General features: G+C 36.9%; 1 protein-coding gene across 3 annotated transcripts in view; it reads right to left on the bottom strand.

The window, feature by feature from the left end:
• Positions 1–18,627, bottom strand: part of CFTR (CF transmembrane conductance regulator) — a 187,469-nt gene that overhangs the window by 33,802 nt on the left and 135,040 nt on the right. For all 3 annotated transcript variants that reach the window (NM_001048009.1, XM_045041230.1, XR_006587667.1), the window contains 1 exon segment: positions 7,686–7,940. In NM_001048009.1, coding sequence (NP_001041474.1) covers positions 7,686–7,940 — 255 coding nt within the window.

Below are 18,627 nucleotides of genomic sequence, written 5' to 3'. Positions count from 1 at the left end.
ACACGGTTATAACAATAGATGCAGAATTCATTTGACAAGATCCAATGCTAATTCCTGATTAAAAACTCTCAGAAAACTAGGAAAGAGGGGAACTTCTTTAACTTGATAAAACATCTACAAAACCCTATAGTTACCTGTAAGGGTGAGAAACTCAAAGACTTCCTGCAAAGGTCAGGAACAAGGCAAGGATGCCCCTTCTCAAAACTCCTTTTCATTTTTTTTTAAATTATTTTTTATTTTTATTTTATTTTTATTTTTTTTCAATATATGAAGTTTATTGTCAAACTGGTTTCCATACAACACCCAGTGCTCATCCCAAAAGGTGCCCTCCTCAATACCCATCACCCACCCTCCCCTCCCTCCCACCCCCTATCAACCCTCAGTTTGTTCTCAGTTTTCAAAACTCCTTTTCAACATAATACTGGAAATCCTAGATAATGCATTAAGACAAGAAAAGTAAATGAAAGGCATACAGACTGGGAAGAAAGAAATAAAACTGTCTTTGTTCACAGATGACTATCATCCATGTAGAAAATCTAAATCAGGAATAAAACTCCTGGAACTGATAAGTAATTAAAGAAAACTTGTAGGATACAGAGTTCATATACAAAAGTCAATTGCTTTCCTAAATACCAGCAATGAACAAGAGGAATTTGAAATTAAGAACATTATCATTTATATTAGCACTTCCCAAAACAAAATACTTAGAATAAACATAAGAAAATAGGTATAAGATCTAGATGAGGAAAATGATAAAACTCTGACGAATGAAATCAAAGAAAAATTAAGTAAATAGAGAGATGGCCCATGTTCATGAAAAGGAAGTCTCAATATTGTCAAGATCTCAGTTCTTCCCAATTTGGTCTATAGAGTCAGTGAAGTCCCAATCAAAATAAAAAAGCAAGTTATTTTGTAGATCTGACAAACCGATTCTGAAGTTTGTATGGAAATGCAAAAGACCCTGAATAACCAACACAATACTGAAGAACAAAGTTACAGGATGGACACTACTTGATTCCCATGATTTTGCCTTATAACTGACTTAAAAGACCAAGGTTGTATAACATGAACACCTTCATTTTCCCAACTCTGCCCAATAGTTCTCTTTAACTCCACTTATCTGCTTTCCTTCTGTCTCACAAAACAAAAAAACAAAACAAACAAAAAACAAAAACAAAAACCATACTCCTCTACAGTGAAAAGGCAAATTCTTCCAGAGAGCCATCCTCTTATACAGTTGTTCCAGCTATCTCTTTTTATCACCAATGTTAGTGTTCTACATAACTCCTCACTTCAGTACTCACCCATTCCCTAACCCTTTGCAGTTGAACTTCTACTCTTATTTCTCTACACCTAATGGCTCTCTTAAATTGGGCTCTCATGCTTGGAAGGGAATGCATCAGTGATAAAGACCATTGTTCCTATACTCAGAGTTTTTATTCAGTAGGATTGAGTGGGGCTCAGAATATGCATTTTTCACAAGTTTTCAAGTGATGCAGATGATGCTGGTCCAGGGAACAACACTTTGAGAAACTGCTTTCTTGAAGATGACCAAAAATCATTTCATAGCAAACCTGAGTAGGATCTTCCAAGTCTTCAACTTCCTTTATTGCTTCAGCTCTCAAGATTCACAATTTCCATCATCGTGCTTCAAGCCTGTCTTCCATTTCATCCTTTATGCATCCCCCATTCTGACTGAATCAGTCATTGTTTTCTGTACATGCCCCATGCCTTATATTATTCTCTCTGCCTATAGCACCCTTTTTTACTCACCCTTGCTTGTTCAAATACACAGTTCAAGTCTCAAAGTCTCCTTCTAAATGCCACTTCTTATGGAAAACTTTCCCTAAATAGCCCAACTCCCAGCCAACTGATAGTAACTCCTTTCTCTTTACCTTAGAATTTTACCTACATATCTTTTATTCAAGGGTATAACAAGGATTTTTAGAACCTGAAGCTTATACAATATGGAGGAGTAGTTCTTTCTAGGAATAAATATTTCAAAATTATTAATATAAAATTAGGTATAGGGCTTTGGAAGGAGCTCAGGCAAGTAAAGTTCTCTGAAACTTAAGCTTTTTTAGCTTCACAGTGACCTGCCTCAGTTCTTAGTGGACCTTGCATTTCCCCTTTTAGATGGTCATCTTCTGGGGCAGATATCTCTTTTTCTCTCCTCTTCTCCTTTGGTTCCTCCTTTTTCTTCTTTTAAGGGAAGCAGGTGAAAAAGAACTACAAAGTCAGACAGATTTGGATTTAAAGATCCTTTCTAACTCACTCACTTAATTGGACTTCAGTTTCTTCCATTATACAAAGAGGGTAATAGTATCTACCTTTGGAATTATAATAATATTGAATGTGATAGCAAATAAATGTCTTTAAATGGTGTTTAGGACATTATAACATTTGATAAACATTAGTTTCACTCTTTGAATGGCAATATCCAAAGCCTTATGTAATTAATTTTTAATTTTTCCTAAGACCTACCATTCCTGGCAAAGAATATGAAATGCCTAAACATACTGCTTCTTCCTAACTTTACAGCAGCTCTTATTAATACTCTCACATCAAGGAAACTACCTACAGGAATGAGGACTCTGTAAATTCTGTTGCTCTACTAGGACTTGGTTAATTTAATTTAATGGGCAATTGAGCATCAGGAAAGCAAAGGGGTGGGAGGATGTCAGGAGGAGGAAAAGGAAGTAATTTACCAAGACTTTTCACCCTGGTTTATATCAACCTATTTGCTGCTATTGTTTATAACTTGACATCAATTTGGAACCTATCCCAGTGATCCCAAGGACATCCTCAGCTGCCTGTGGCATTCACTAATGTGCAAGGCAAAAGAAACTACTTAATTACATGTTTTCTCAATGCAAGGGAGTAACAAAGGCAAATAATTAATTTTACATAGTTCCAAAGCATAACTTTAAACAATGTAAACAGCTCATTCTAATATAAGGGACAAATTCAATCTAAAACCTAATTTTTCCATTTATGGTGATTTAAAACTGTTTTTCCTCTAAAATCACAAATGAGAGAGGAGAAATAACAACCAACACCACAGAAATACAAACAATTATAAGAGAATATTATGAAAAACTATATGCCAAAAAACTGAACAACCTAACAGAGATGGATAAATTTCTAAAAACATATATATTACCAAAACTGAAACAGGACGAAACAGAAAATTTGAACAGACTGATAACCAGCAAAGAAATTGAATCAGTAATCAAAAACTCTCAACAAACAAAAGTCCAGGACCAAAGGACTTTATAGGTGAATTCTACCAACTTTTAAGGAGGAATTAATACCTATTCTTTTCAGCCTATTCCAAAAATATAAAAGGAAGAAAAATGTCCAAATTTATTCTATGAGGCCACCATTACCCTGATACCAAAACCAGATAAGGACACACACACACATACACAAACACCCAAAAGTCACCATAAAAAAGAGAGCTATAGGCCAATATCACTGATGAACATAGATGCAAAAATCTTCAACAAAATATTAGCAAACCAAATTCAATAATACATTAATACATTAAAAAAAACATTCAACATGATCAAGTGGTATTTATTCCCGGGTTGCAAGGGTGGTTCAATATTTGCCAATTAACCAACATCAATCAACAATGATCCTTTAAGAGAAAGGGTAAGAACCATATTATTTCAACAGACGCAGAAACGCATTTGACAAAGTACAATATCCATTCGTGATAAAAAAAAAAAAACCTCTTCTAAAGAGGTTTAGAGGGAACATGCCTCAATATAATAAAGGCAATATATGAAAAACCCCATAGCTAACATCATCCTTAATGGGGAAACACTGAGATCTGTTCCCCTAAGGTCAGGAACAAGACAATGATGTCCACCCTCCCACTCTTAACCACTTTTATTAACATTGTACTAGCAGTCCTAGCCACAGCAATCAAAAAACAAAAATAAATAATAAGCATCCAGATTGGTAAGGAAGCAATAAAACTTTCACTATTTGCAGATGACATGATGGATGATATTTTCTATAGAGAAAATACAAAAGACTCCACCTAAAAACTGCTGGAACTTATAAACAAATTCAATAAGGTCACAGGATACAAAATCAATGTACAGAAATCTGTTGCATTTCTATACACCAATAATGAAACACCAGAAAGTGAAATTAAAAAAACAATCCCATTTACAACTGCACCAAAAATAATAAGACACCTAGGAATAAACCTAACCAAAGAGATGAAGGACCTCTACTCTGAAAACTATAAAACACTGATGAAAGAAATTTAAGATGACATGAACAAATGGAAAGAACTTCCATGCTCATGGAAGAATGAATATTGTTAAAATGTCTTTACCATCCAAAGCAATCTACACATTTAATGCAATCCCTATCAAAACACCAACAGCCTTTTTCACAGAGTTAGAACAAACAATCTTAAAATTTATATGAAACCACAAAAGATGCTGAATAGCCAAAGCAACCTTGAAAAAGAAAAGCAAAGCTGGAGGCATCACAATTCTGGACTTCAAGTTATATTACAAACCTTTAGTGATCAAAACAGTACAGTATAGGCACAAAAAGAGACACATAAATCAATGGAACAGAATAGGGAACCCAGAAATGAACCCACAACTATATCACTTAATCTTCGACAAGGCAGGAAAGAATATCCAATGGGATAAAGACAGCCTCTTCAATAAATGGTACTGGGAAAACTGGACAGCAACATGCAAAAGAAAGAAACTAGCCCATTTTCTTACACCATCCACACACAAAAATAAATTCAAAATGGATGCAAGACCTACACGTGAGACCTGAAACCATAAAAATCCTAGAAAAGAGCACAGGCAGTAGCCTCTTCGATATCAGCTGTAGAAACTTCTTTCTAGATGTCTCCTGAGGCAAGGGAAAAATAAACTATGAGGACTACCTCAACATAAAAAAGCTTCTGAACAGTGAAGGAAGCAATCAATAAAACTAAAAGTCAACCTATAGGGTGGGAGAAGATATTTGTAAATGACATATCATAAAGGGTTAGTATCTAAAATACATAAAGAGCTTCTAAACTTAACACCCAAAAAATGAATAATCCAATTAAAAAATGGGCAGAAGAGGGCCGCCTGGGTGGCTCAGTTGGTTAAGCACCTGACTTCGGCTCAGGTCATGATCTCACAGTTTGTGGGTTCGAGCCCCGCATCAGGCTCTGTGCTAACAACTCAGAGCTTAGAGCCTGCTTCAGATTCTGTATCTCCCTCTCTCTCTCTGCTCCTCCCCCACTAACGCTCTGTCTCTCTCTCTCAAAAAATAAATAAATGTTAAAAATGGGCAGAAGACACAGACATTTCTTTCTCCAAAGAAGACATCCAGGTGGCTAACAGACACATGAAAAGATGCTCGCTGTAACTCCTCATCAGGGAATTACTAATCAAAACTACAACAAGATATTACCTCACACATGTCAGAATGGCTAAAATCAACAAGAAACAACAGGTGCTGGCGAGGATGTGGAGAAAGGGGAACACTCTTGCAATGTTGGTGGGAACTGGTGCAGCTACTCTGGCAAACAGTATGGAGGTTCCTGAAAAAGTTAAAAATAGAACTACCCTATGATCCAGAAATCATGCTACTGGGTATTTACTCAAAGAATACAAAACCACTAATTCAAAGGGATACATTAACCTCTATGTTTATAGAAGCATTATTTGCAATAATCAAGATACAGAAGCAACCCAAGTGCCTATCAACTAATGAATGGATCAGGAAGATGTGGTATGTATGTGTACACACACATACACATGTACACACGCACACATGCACACACACAATGGAATATTATTCAGCCATAAAAAGTAATGATATCTTGCCATTTTCAATGACCTGGATGGAACTAGAGAGTATTAAGCTAAGCGAACTCAGTCAGACAAAGACAAATACCATATGATTTCACTCATATATGGAATTTAAGAAACACCAAGTGAGCAAAGGGGGGAAAAAAGAGAGAGAGAAGCCAAAAAGCAGACTCTTAACTACAGAGAACAAGCTGATGGTTATGAGAAGGGGGGTGGCAGCGGGATGTGTTAAATAGTTGATGGGGATTAAGGAGTGCACTTGTGATGAGCACTGGGTGATGCAAAGAAGTGTTGAATCACTATATTGTACACCTGAAACTAATATTGCACTGTATGTTAACTAACTGGAATTAAAATAAAAACTTAAAAAAAACCTGTTTTCTCTCAACAAAAAGAAAAAAAAAAACAAGTCCCATTCTTGATCGGCAAAAATTATAATAAAGAGCTAGTTTTAGTAGTATGTGAATTTATTGATACTAACTGTAAAATTAAAAAAGGGAGTCAAAATTTCTGGTGTGCCATTTCAAGCCATTTAGCATGGTATACAGGAACATTTTTGCTCACTCTACATTTTTTAGAACTTTTTCCAATGCATCAAATATGAAATATTCTTAAACCCATGGGCAAAAAGCAAGTGATAAGAGTCTGTTCCTATGTTGATGACACTGATAGTGGCCTAAAAAAGTTTAGAGACCATTATCTCAACAAATAAAAAAAATTCTATTTGATATTAAGCCACAAAGAGAGAAAGTTTAAAATTCAGTTTTCATTAGAAGTGGCTCTATAGGGTGCCTGGATGGCTCAGTCAGTTGAGCATCCAACTTTTGGTTTCAACTCAGGTCATAATCCCAGGGTCATGGAATGGAGCCCAACATCGGGCTCCATGTTAAGTGTGGAACCTGCTTAAGATTCTTTCTCTTTCTCTCCCTCTCTCTCTCTCTCTCTCTCTCTCTCTCTCTCTCTCTCTCTCTCTTTCCCCTCCTCTATTCATGCTCTCTTTCTCTTAAAAAAAAAAAAAAAGGGAAGTGGCTCTATTGTATTCTATCTCAATTTTAAAAAATAAAACAAAGGAATAATCCTGTCTAGATTTATGGAGCAGCCCAAAATAAGAACTTTGAAATATAAAATATAAAACCACATTTATAGGACACAGACTTTAGGAAGAATGACTGTCCCTTTCACCTAGAATTAATTCTAGAATTGGTGTATTTGAATACCATCCATGTGGTCAGTCCAGGGCTGAAATCTATATGGAACAATTCAAAATAATGCATGGTTATTTTTGCTTATTAAATAATAAAACAGTTGTTTAGTAAATAATTTTTTCTTGGTAAATATTGGCAAAAAATTGAAATAATCCATACCTTGATTAAGATTCCAAATAAACAAATAAACTGAACAAAGCTAATTTAGAAAGTACCACCTGTTTGACAGAGTTATATTAGGTAAAATTTACAAAGAAATTAGAGTCAACAACAAAATATTTCTCTTACCTGAAATGGAAGATAGTTTCAAGAGGCCAAATCTAAAACATGTCATAATTTTGGTTTATTTAATGGATTCTTTTGGTTAGTAACCTAGCAATCAATTACCTATTCTACAAGTAGAATCACATTTAAAATGAACCAACTATATCATTTCTGACCTCTGCAAACTAAATTATCAGATTAAAAAATAAGGACTTTGTAAACAATAACTTGAAATATGTATGTTCAATATTGTCCCTAGTCTATAATAATAATGCTACCAATGGATTTTACTAACACATTGGTCTAGGCTACTGAGATTTACTTACTGAACACAGGTCTAACAAAGCAAGCAATGTTGAAATCTTACCCTCTGGCCAGGACTTATTGAGAAGGAAATGTTCTCTAATATGGCATTTCCACCATCTGTATACTTTGCTGTAAGGTCTTTGACTGTCATTTGGCCCCCTGAGGGCCAGATGTCATCTTCCCTCACATGCTGATTCTCAGTAATCATAACTTTTGAGAGCGGGATGTCCTTGGATGGTTTGAATGGCTTGTTAGGTGGTTTACTTTCTTCTGTAGGCATGTCAATAAACTTGAAGACTCGGCTCACAGATCGCATCTGAAATGAAATAACAATGTTTCATTTTTGTTTAATAACTGCAGGCAATGCCATAATTAGTGTGATGTTTCCTTAAAAAATAACATGTAAGATGTGATGCCCGACCGTCGTCACTTGGTTATTTGTCAGAAGGTTTTTCAATGAACTAACAGGAAATAATTGGATATAATTAAAAGCTTAACCAAAGAGAATTAAATAGGATTTATATAAATGGGCTCTGTATAGACCTGTTTATTTTTGTGAGTCTTTAATTCTCAGTTATGCAAGCCACACATAAATAGCCCAACTATACTCAAAGGAATAGATGATGTCAAGAGGGAAATTTTTTTCTTCAACTATGAGCAACACTGCACACTCTTGTATAACTGGTATATTATGATAAAATGTTCCACACCTCAGAACCACTACTAAAGATTCTTGCCTTTCTCTCAAACAGCCTTAAAAACTATCTACAATTTTAGGGGTGCCTGGGTGGCTCAGCTGGTTAGGCATCTGACTCTTAAATTTGGCTCCGGTCATGAGCTCATGGTTTGTGGGATCAAGCTCCATATCGGGCTTCACACTAACAGCATGGAGCCTGCTTGGGATTTTCTCTCCCTCTCTCTCTGCCCCTTCCTTGCATGTGTGCTCTCTCTCTCTCTCTCAAAATAAATAAATGAACTTTAAAAAAAAAACCTATCTACAATTCTGTAAGTCAGCTGGGTGGCAATGAATCCTTGCTGCTTAGTAAATTTTGAATGACTTCACAATAATCTTCAAATAAATTGAAGTCCTTGTCCTATATTTGTAGTTAAATAATTGCATTTTAAATCTAAATAACCTCCAGATCAATATCCACTGCTGAGCAAAATGTCATTGCATATAAAAGTTGTGTTTGAAATTAAGTACACATTTGCTTTATAAGCCTATTTAATACATATATGTTTAATGTGCACAGAAATGAAAGAGCTCAGCTATTTTTTAAAGGTGCTTAGCTTAATTCTTTAACAAGAACACATTCTGCTGAATAGTTATGATTGGAATCTGGAATATAATTTTATTTATTTATTTATTTATTTATTTATTTATTTATTTATTTATTTATTTATTTTTAATGCTTAGTGATTTTTGAGAGAGAGATAAAGTGTGAGTGGGAAAGAGGCAGAGAGAGAGGGAGACATAGAATCAGAAGCAGGCGTCAGGCTCTGAGCTATCAGGACAGAGCCTGGGGAGTGGGGGCTGGAACCTACGAACTGTGAGATCATGACCTGAGCCAAAGTCAGACACTCAACTGACTGAACCACCCAGGCACCCCTGGAATATAACTTTTAAAATAGCCTTACAAACAACAGGCTCTTAATAAATATTTGAAAAAAATTAATAAAAGAATAAATATGTGAATGATTATATATACATGAATAAATCAGTGAATAACAAGAAAGAGCTGAAGGCTGAATTCACTCAATTTCTATTTTTAATATATCATCCTTGATGGCTCAGCCCTTCCCAGGTATTAACTGCTTATTCAACAGAAATTTATTGCTTTTTTGTCTTAAAAGTAATTATTGATTCTAGTTTTACTCAGTCAAGAATTCAACCCTCTCCTTTACAATGTTAATTTATAACTTTATTTTCAGTTAAGACTTAGATTATTAGAAATGATTTCTTACATTGCCTGTTTTCACATGCTATTGATCAAGTTTGCTATTTGTGAAGTTCTTCTGTCTAGTAATGTGGTTGCTTCATTTTTTTATCTTGAAAATACCTTCAGATTATCTTCAATAATTTTTCAAGATTCAAGAGGAGAACCCTTTTAAGCCAAATCCATTGTTAATGAAAGTGAAAAGTCTCTAAAGCACACATCCATTACAAATAACTCTAGAATGGCTCCTACACATGATATTTTCAAATCCAAATTATGAGTGACTTTCAGAGGTTGTTAAATACTGATTCTGTTATTTTTTATTAACTTTGAATTAAAGTATACTCTTGCATTTCATTGTCACTTATTTTCCTAGAGAGCTAATTGATCTGGAAGGTCAATTAGAATTGTAACTAATGCTGAGATGGAAATGCCAGAGAAATAGCTCAAATGCATTTAAAATATTTTATTGTATTCATCATGCATAAAAATAATATTACTCTCTCAAAATCATTGAGAGAAATGTAGCTTAGTTTTATAAAATAAAGTGAGACTGTTGACATCTCTGTACATCAATGCAAAGAACTCTACACTAGTCTTCAAGTGCTTTAGCACATCCAGAAAGCTACTATGTATCAAAAATCCTTCATACTTTAATACTTCCAGTGAGCAATTAAATATTGCTATCTAAACTACTCCAAATTATATGCAGTGTTATTAGAAAATTATATTTAAAATCACTATTTTGGCAGCACTGACATGTATATAATTTGTGTGTGTGTGTGTGTGTGTGTGTGTGTGTGTGTGTGTGTAAGGAGTTGTGAAGACCATAGTAAATTACTATTCCATTAGTGAGGCTTACCACTGAGGGTGAACCTAGAACTTCAAAGTCAAATGCAGTGGATTGTACCTACCTAATTTAGAAAATGAAATTTTCTTTTTTAAGTTTATTTATTTTGAGAGAGAGAGAGAGAGAGAGAGAGAGAGAGAGAGAGAGAACAAGCAGGGGAGCATCAGGGAGAGAGGGAGAGAGAGGATTCCAAGCAGGCTTTATGCTGTCTGCGTGGAGCCTGACGTGGGGCTTGAACTCATGAACTGTGAAATAATGACTTGAGCCGAAATCAAGAGTCAGACACACTTAACTGACTGAGCCATCTAGGTACCCCTGGAAATGAAATTTTCAACTGATCATCTTTCATATAGTCTAATTGCTTAAAGTTACTATAGTTACTATAGTTACCCACAGCATGGTCAAATATCGCTGACCAAGAACAAGTTCTTAACAACGGGTACTCATCCACAGCATACAAGCAGACACTCATTCATTTCAGTGAATTAGAACATTTTTTGATGAGGAGAAAAGGTGGTTAGTGCAGATACCTGCATCATGGCCAGTTTTGTAGCTCTAAAATGCCACTGCTGAATAGATGATGTGGTAGATGATATTATGAATTACTAATTCCTTGTACCTCAAAGGCTCTCCAATTATTATATTCTACTTCCATTCTACTTGCTTTTTAAAGGGAAAACCACAATAGAACCAGAACGAAGAAAATCAATTCTGGTCTTTTAAGTTTCAAAAATTGGCTTTTAGAACCAGAGATGGATAGTTGAAAATTCTTAGCTACATGAATATTGACTTTAAAGTTTCAAAAATCAAAGTCTGAAAGACTCAAATCACACTGTTTATGCAAAAACAGTAGCCAGAGATGAATTTATGATAGGTGAAAAACAGTTTCTCTCCTCACTACATAATCTGACTCATGAATGGCATTTAACAAAAGGGCTTAGACACCAGTTCCTCTAAAAATGAGTCCTGCCCTGCAACCAAACTCAAGTTCTATCCTTGGGTAGATTTAGAGGACTTTTGGAACACAAGAGGTCTATGCCTCAATTTCTAGGTGGAGGCCTGGAATTAGGCATACCTTAGAGAAACATCCTAAGTGCCTGGAATGGCATGGAAGCACTACAGTAGACATGGGTGCTTGGCATGTCTAGACCCAGATAACTCAACAAAGCTTCATATTTTCCTGTATTTCTAGAGGGGTGTTGAAGGGAAGCCAAATCCCAATCCTTTAATCCCTCAGGGTCTTCCATGCCCAAGGCATGGAAAAAGTTGAGAGAGAGCTCATCAAAGAATTCACAATCAGGATCAGAAGAACAAAGATTCAATCTCCCTGCACTGTACTCCTCTAGGTCAAAGAGCAACATCAATGCCTCAGAGACAGAGCACAGATAAGGGGCAACCTATGCCAGATGCTCCCTCCCCTCAGGATCTAGGCATTCTGTAAACTCCATTCAGAATTTAGATTCACTTCCAACAAGATTTCTGAAGACACTGACATTGCTTCTTGCACTCAGCAGCATGTGTGTTCAAGTAGAAAATGAATTCAACTATAGCAAAAGTGGAGTCATATTTCTTACACGCTTGATTTCATAGCTAAAGATTTATAGCTGGCCCAGGATGGACCCAGGTTTGGTGGAACTTAAATAATTGAAGGGACTCTTACATTAAAGACTCAACATTATGCATTAATGGGGCACCTGGATGGCTCAGTCAGTTGAGTGTCTGACTCTTGGTTTTGGCTCAGGTCATGATCTCATGATTCAAGGGTTCAAGCCCCATGTCTATGTTATTAGCACAGAGCCTGTTTGGGATTCTCTCTCTGTGTGTGTGTGTGTCTCTCTCTGTCTCTGTCTCTGTCTCTGTCTCTGTCTCTCTCTCTCTCTCTCTCTCCCCGCCTCTCTGCCCCTCCCCTGCTCACACATGTTTTCTCTCTCTCTCTCAAAATAAATAAATAAACTTAAAAAAAATGCATGTATAATTAAGTATAGGGCCTCTGAAGGTGCCCATGCAAGAGACAGACCTGAAGCTTACACTCCACAGGGTTAATGTTAAGCCCACATTGCCTATTACAGTAACCTTATTCAAAGCATTCCATGTTGTATCCTTCCCATCTAGCGTTTAGCACTATGCCGTCCCTTAATAAATCTTTGTTAGGGATGAGTGAATCCATTGTTCTACCTCATATGCAGAAAGCAGTATCTGGGCAGGGCAAATGACAGCGCTAGGAGTCCTTCAGTAGAAAATCGGGGCTGCAACCGTACCTCACAGCTTCTCAGTCTGAAAATACACGTTGCTATTTGGATTTGAAGTGGCAACATGCCAAACGATTTTTAGTCTCATCTAGTTGTTCTGAATTGAGTTTTTTTTTAAATGTTTATTTATTTTTGAGACAGAGAGAGACAGAGCATGAGCAGGGGAGGGGCAGAGAGAGAGGGAGGCACAGAAGCTGAAGCAGGCTCCAGGCTCTGAGCTGTCAGCACAGAGCCCGACGCGGGGCTCGAACTCAGGAACTGTGAGATCATGACCTGAGCCGAAGTCAGACGCTTAACCGACTGAGCCACCCAGGCGTCCCTGAATTGAGTTCTTTTTAATGTAACTTAATCCTTTTTCTAATTTAGAGTGTCTATTAGCATTTTCAAGTGATATGTGAAAACCACCGTGCCACTGGATGGAAATTCAGATTTGGCAATTATCAGCGTGACTGTAGACTGTAGACTAGCTGCCTCTTCCTGTGTAGTGAAGGGGCTGCCCTAGGAGGCATGAGGGGCAGCTCTCTGTGGCCTGCTGACAGAAAAGTCTCAAAGTAGCCATCACCGGTTGAGGTGAGAGCACTTGTCTTAGAATTCAAGAAGTAAATGCTGAGGGCAAAATGACACTCAGGCGCTGAGACGCTCAACCCATTCTTCACGTGAAGAGGAAAACCTGACATAATCTGTACAGACTTCTATAAAAGTTGAGTTTAGCCACAATGAGGTGGCATTTTTACTTGAGAATCAGCTGCTTTAAATTTATGGTTTTGTTAAATTTATTATGCTGCAAAAATTCTCCTAAGTCAATCTTTAAAACTGAATCTCATTATCTTTATAATAATTTCTGAAGTTACTAATCTAAGGATCAGGAGAACAAAGTCTTTGGGGAGTGTGATGGTCTTAACAAAAAGAAAGCTCCACAATCTTATCTCAACCTTATTTTTTAACGGATTTGTTCAGTGAAAAAAAAAAGATTCCTAATTTTCCTTTTCCCTTTCTATTGACAAAGAAGGAAGAAAAGGCTTAAAGACCTTTTCTAGAGCAAGTTAGAAACCCAGACTCCTCTCCCTCAGGAAAATATTTGCTCTGTTTCCTTTTACCCTTTTGGTTGTTTAGTAAACAGGGCACCAAAATTATGCATTAACACCTAGACTATATGCATAATGCCAGAAGAGCCATGATAATAGAAAATATATTTCATAAGCCCAACATCTGGCTGGCAATACTGTAAAGAGATTTCATAACTTCCATGTCCCAGGAAGATGACAAGAAATAAATGTGAGGCAAATCATCAGCGAAACTGATACAATGTGAAAAACTTCACACACTTTAAAAAAAATTTTTTTTAATGTTTATTTATTTTGACAGAGCATGAGCCGGGGAGGGGCAGAGAGAGAGAGGGAGACAAAGAATCCAAAACAGGCTCCAGGCTCTGAGCTGTCAGCACAGGGCCCAATGCGGGGCTCGAACTCACAAATGGTGAGATCATGACCTGAGCCGAAGTTGGACGCTCAACCGACTGAGCCACCCAGGCGCCCCAAAACTTCACACACTTTATAAGAGAAATTTTTAAACTGCGAAGTACATAAAAGGAAGGTTTTAAATCATCAATCCTTCCTGGCAGGCCCAAACCAGATGCTCTTCAGAACTTACTAATACACACCTGAAACCCAGAGCCACATTACAGTCATTAGCATAAACTTTAGGACATGCACAGAGACTTAGGAGATCATGGTTATCATGAAAACAGATTCTCTGTTCAAAACATATTCCTGAAACTTTAGACTATCTTTTTGTGTCTATTACTTAGGCTTGAGAATTTAAAAAGTCAGTCAAGCACTGTAATGCTATCAATTATTAACAGCATAAGTGAGTTACTTATACTATATACTCTAAACCTTTCTAAATTATTATAGCTTTCTATTACATGAATTGTTTATTGCCAACCTGTAGCAAACCACATGGCAAATCAATGTCACTTTTTCTGACTGCAAGAAGCAATAGAGATAGTGTTCCTGACACAAGAGAAAGAAAACCCATTACAACCAATGACAAAAGGCATATCCTAAAAAACACAGAGGTATCAAATACGTTGTCCTCTATTTTCTTTCAATAATTGAAAACTTTAGTAATCATGATACTAAGTGTGCCAACGGGCAAAAGAAAACTCTAAAACTTACCCTTTAATCTGAAAGGTCCCACATCATTTATTGAATCTACTACTCAAACTTGAACTTACTTATACTCTATCTGGTATTATTATTTTTTATTTTTATTTATTTTTTTATTTTTTTTTCAACGTTTTTATTTATTTTTGGGACAGAGAGAGACAGAGCATGAATGGGGGAAGGGCAGAGAGAGAGGGAGACACAGAATCGGAAACAGGCTCCAGGCTCCGAGCCATCAGCCCAGAGCCTGATGCGGGGCTCGAACTCACGGACTGCGAGATCGTGACCTGGCTGAAGTCGGACGCTTAACCGACTGCGCCACCCAGGCGCCCCTTAAAAGCTCATGACAGGCCATCAGCAAGTGCTTGATGAATAAAATTGGGTCAATGTGGTATTCATTAAAAGTATTTCAAAGGAAATCTCAAGGAGTCTAAAATATCACATCAAAATATTCTTCCAAGGTATATTTAATAAGATTTTTGTCTAAACATCTTAATTTTGAAATATTTTGGCTTCCCCAAAGAACTCTGTTACTAAGAATCATCCTTTATATGTATTATAGAGATGTATGTATGTACACACACACACACACACACACACACACACACACACACACACACATATATCATTAGCTAATATATAGGGCAGAAATGATTGCTGGTGTTCCATCAATTCTAAGTAAATTCTATGCCATAGACAAGAGGTTAGCAGAACTATGGCCAAATCCAGTCATACCCACTTGTTTACATTAGCTGAGCAGTTGCCATAACAACCATATAGCTCACTAAACTGAAAATAGTAACCATCTGACCCTTTGCAGAAAATGTCTGCTGACCCCCTGCTATGACACACACAAAAAAATCGAGCTAAAATGGATTAGAGATCATCTAATCCAGTGATTCATAAATCTAGATACACATGAGAATCACCTGGAACACTTTTAAAAATATGGACCTCATGCTCAGTCACCCTGCCTCTGACCCAAAGAATTGATTTAATTGATCCTACAGGACCCTAGGTAACCTATATTTTTATGAAGTTTCCTCATGTGCTGTGGGGTTGAGAACCTCTGATCTAATCCATTCATTCTTGGTACGAATGAAAAAATTGAAACACAGGAAGTTAAAGTGATAGACATAAAGCTCAACAAATTTTCTGAACTTTCCAACACTCTGGCAATCCTTTATGGCACTCATAAGCCTCTCCTACTAATTCAGTATTTTAGAACACCTCAGTGGCACCTTCTTTCTCTTTGTTGGCTCTAGTAACAGACTGGTTGAGAGTTCTTGCACTCTGACCAGGAGTGGTGAATCACTGGCATTTAGCAGTCAGGGATAGTGGCAGAGAGGTCTAATTCCTCTGAGCATCTAGAATAATGCCTATATACATGCCAATCAAGACTTGAAATCTTTCATACCAAAAGGATGCAGAAGAGAATGTCAGAGCTAACATGGACCTTAGAAAATTTCTAACCAAACTGTTTCCTTTTACAAAGTTGAAAAGTGAAGCCCTCAAGGGAGTTAGGACTTGCCTAAGGCAACATGACATCTTGGTGATAAGGCCAGAGTGGAAAGCAGAGTAGAATGTAACTCTTCAGGACAGAAAGAAAATGTTTGGATGAAAAGAAGTTTTGGGAGAGATGTCACAAATGGAAAACATGCCACAAAGCCTCATGAGAACAGAAAAACAAAGAAAGATATGATCAACAGACCATTAAAAGAGGGGAGGGTTGCCTGGTTAGCTCAGTCAGTTAAGGGTCCGACTTGGCTCAGGTAATGATCATGGGTTCGAGCCCTGCATCGGATTCTGTGCTGACAGCTTGGAGCCTGGAGCCTGCTTCAGATTCTGTGTCTCCTTCTCTCTCTGCTCCTCCCTTGCTTGTGCTTTCTCTCTCCCTCTGTCTCTCTGTCTCTCTCTGCCTCTCTCTCTCCCTTTCTCTCAAAAATAAACATTAAAAAAATGTTTTTAAAGAGGGAAAAAATAGGAGAAATTAATCTTCCCTTCAAATTCTTATAGCAAAAACTGCTTTCAGTTAGAGATTCAGGCACCAGGAGCAACAAAGAAAAGCCCTTTTTTCTTCCCATCAGATTTCTTGTTGATCATTGTACCATCAGTCACCTGATCCTTACTGGAACCCAAAATAAACACAGGCAATAAAAGGATAAAGGAAAAACAGAGGGAGTTTCTATTGACAGAAAACTCTTCTCAGATTGCATCAATCTTGCAAGAACTTTCTGGAATCTCATTAACTTGAATCTAAAGTGTGAGCCCTGCAGATATGCAGTCTTCCCTGCTCATCCTGCTGGCCTTCTTCCTCTTGTGTCATTATCAGGAAAACACAGTACAATAGGCATGTGTTATCTGCTGCTGTCCTTAGAGAATGAAGGAAGCAGGATAATCTTCATATGTTCAGATCTTGTAGCTGTGATATCACTAAGTGGTAGACAGTCCTGAAAATACATGAATTGTTAATTGCCTCATTCAAAGAAGAGACTTTGAGTGTGGGTAATTTATCAGTCACTGGATGGCTTGGTATTGCTAAGTTTGAAACACCACCTTTGTACCCATTCTAACTCTTATTTATTTAATCTTCACTCATTCATGGAGGCAGAAATATAGGTATGCACTGCCTATTTAAGATATATAATGTTTAAGTAGCTAACAATGGGACAAAGAGAAGCTTTATGGTACTAAAAATGCCAAGCATCTTGTGAATCCAAAGAAAATTAATCAGTACACAGATTTGTTAACTAGGAATACAAAAAATATTTTAAATTATAGCTTTAGCAATAACAACTGTAATTCTTATAGCACTTCAAGTATGGAGTTAAAAAGAATTAACACTTCTTTTTTCATCCCATGTACAGAATGGTGTAAAATATACAAATGAAACAAACAGACAAACATATACACAATTCATGTTAAAATGAAGAGTGAATCTGAAATAACAGCTTTAAAAAACATTTTTTTAACGTTTATTTATTTTTGAGACAGAGAGAGACAGCATGAATGGGGGAGGGTCAGAGAGAGAGAGAGAGGGAGATACAGAATCTGAAACAGGCTCCAGGCTCTGAGCTGTCAGCACAGAGCCTGACGCGGGACTCAAACTCGTGGACCACGAGATCATGACTTGAGCCGAAGCTGGATGCTTAACCGACTGACCCACCCAGGCACCTCTGAAATAACAGCTTTTAAAACACTGTTGTATCAACCAAAATAATTAGAAATTCCTTAAAATGGGGATTTCCACTGGGAATTATTAAATTTGACTCTATGATAATTTTATTATTTTTTAAATTTCTGAGGTGATTCACAGAGTATTAAACTATATCGTTCATAAGCTGACAATGACTTTTTTTCCAAACTACTATATAAAGCCAGACAAATTAGTAGGTAGAACAGAAGCTTTATTCCCTTTTAACGGTCTCTTGATACCCCCTGTGGTATTTTGAAGAAATTCTAGGTAAGAACTTATGCCCCAAAATGGTCTACAGTAGAGATATGAATGAGTAATTTATTGACAGATGGTTTCTGAAGCATGGAGTCCGATGGTAACAGCTAGAAAGAATACAGGTAGAAGAGGGCTGGACTATAGCTGACGTTCAGAGATCTGTAAGAGGAGGGGCCATCAAAGAGAATTAAGAAGGAACCAAAGAGGTAGCAGAGACAGACAGGAGTAGCATCATGGTAGTGAGAGAAGAAACTATCACTGGAAGAAGGATTTGTTCATGGCATAAGTACTGCTGAGAGGGTAAGGAAAACAAGGACGCTGGTTCTGGCAAGATGTTGGTCATGAGTCATG

The sequence above is a fragment of the Felis catus genome, chromosome A2 (assembly GCF_018350175.1).
Source record: "Felis catus isolate Fca126 chromosome A2, F.catus_Fca126_mat1.0, whole genome shotgun sequence".
NCBI classification, from domain to species: domain Eukaryota; kingdom Metazoa; phylum Chordata; class Mammalia; order Carnivora; family Felidae; genus Felis; species Felis catus.
This window is presented reverse-complemented; position numbering and strand designations above follow the sequence as displayed.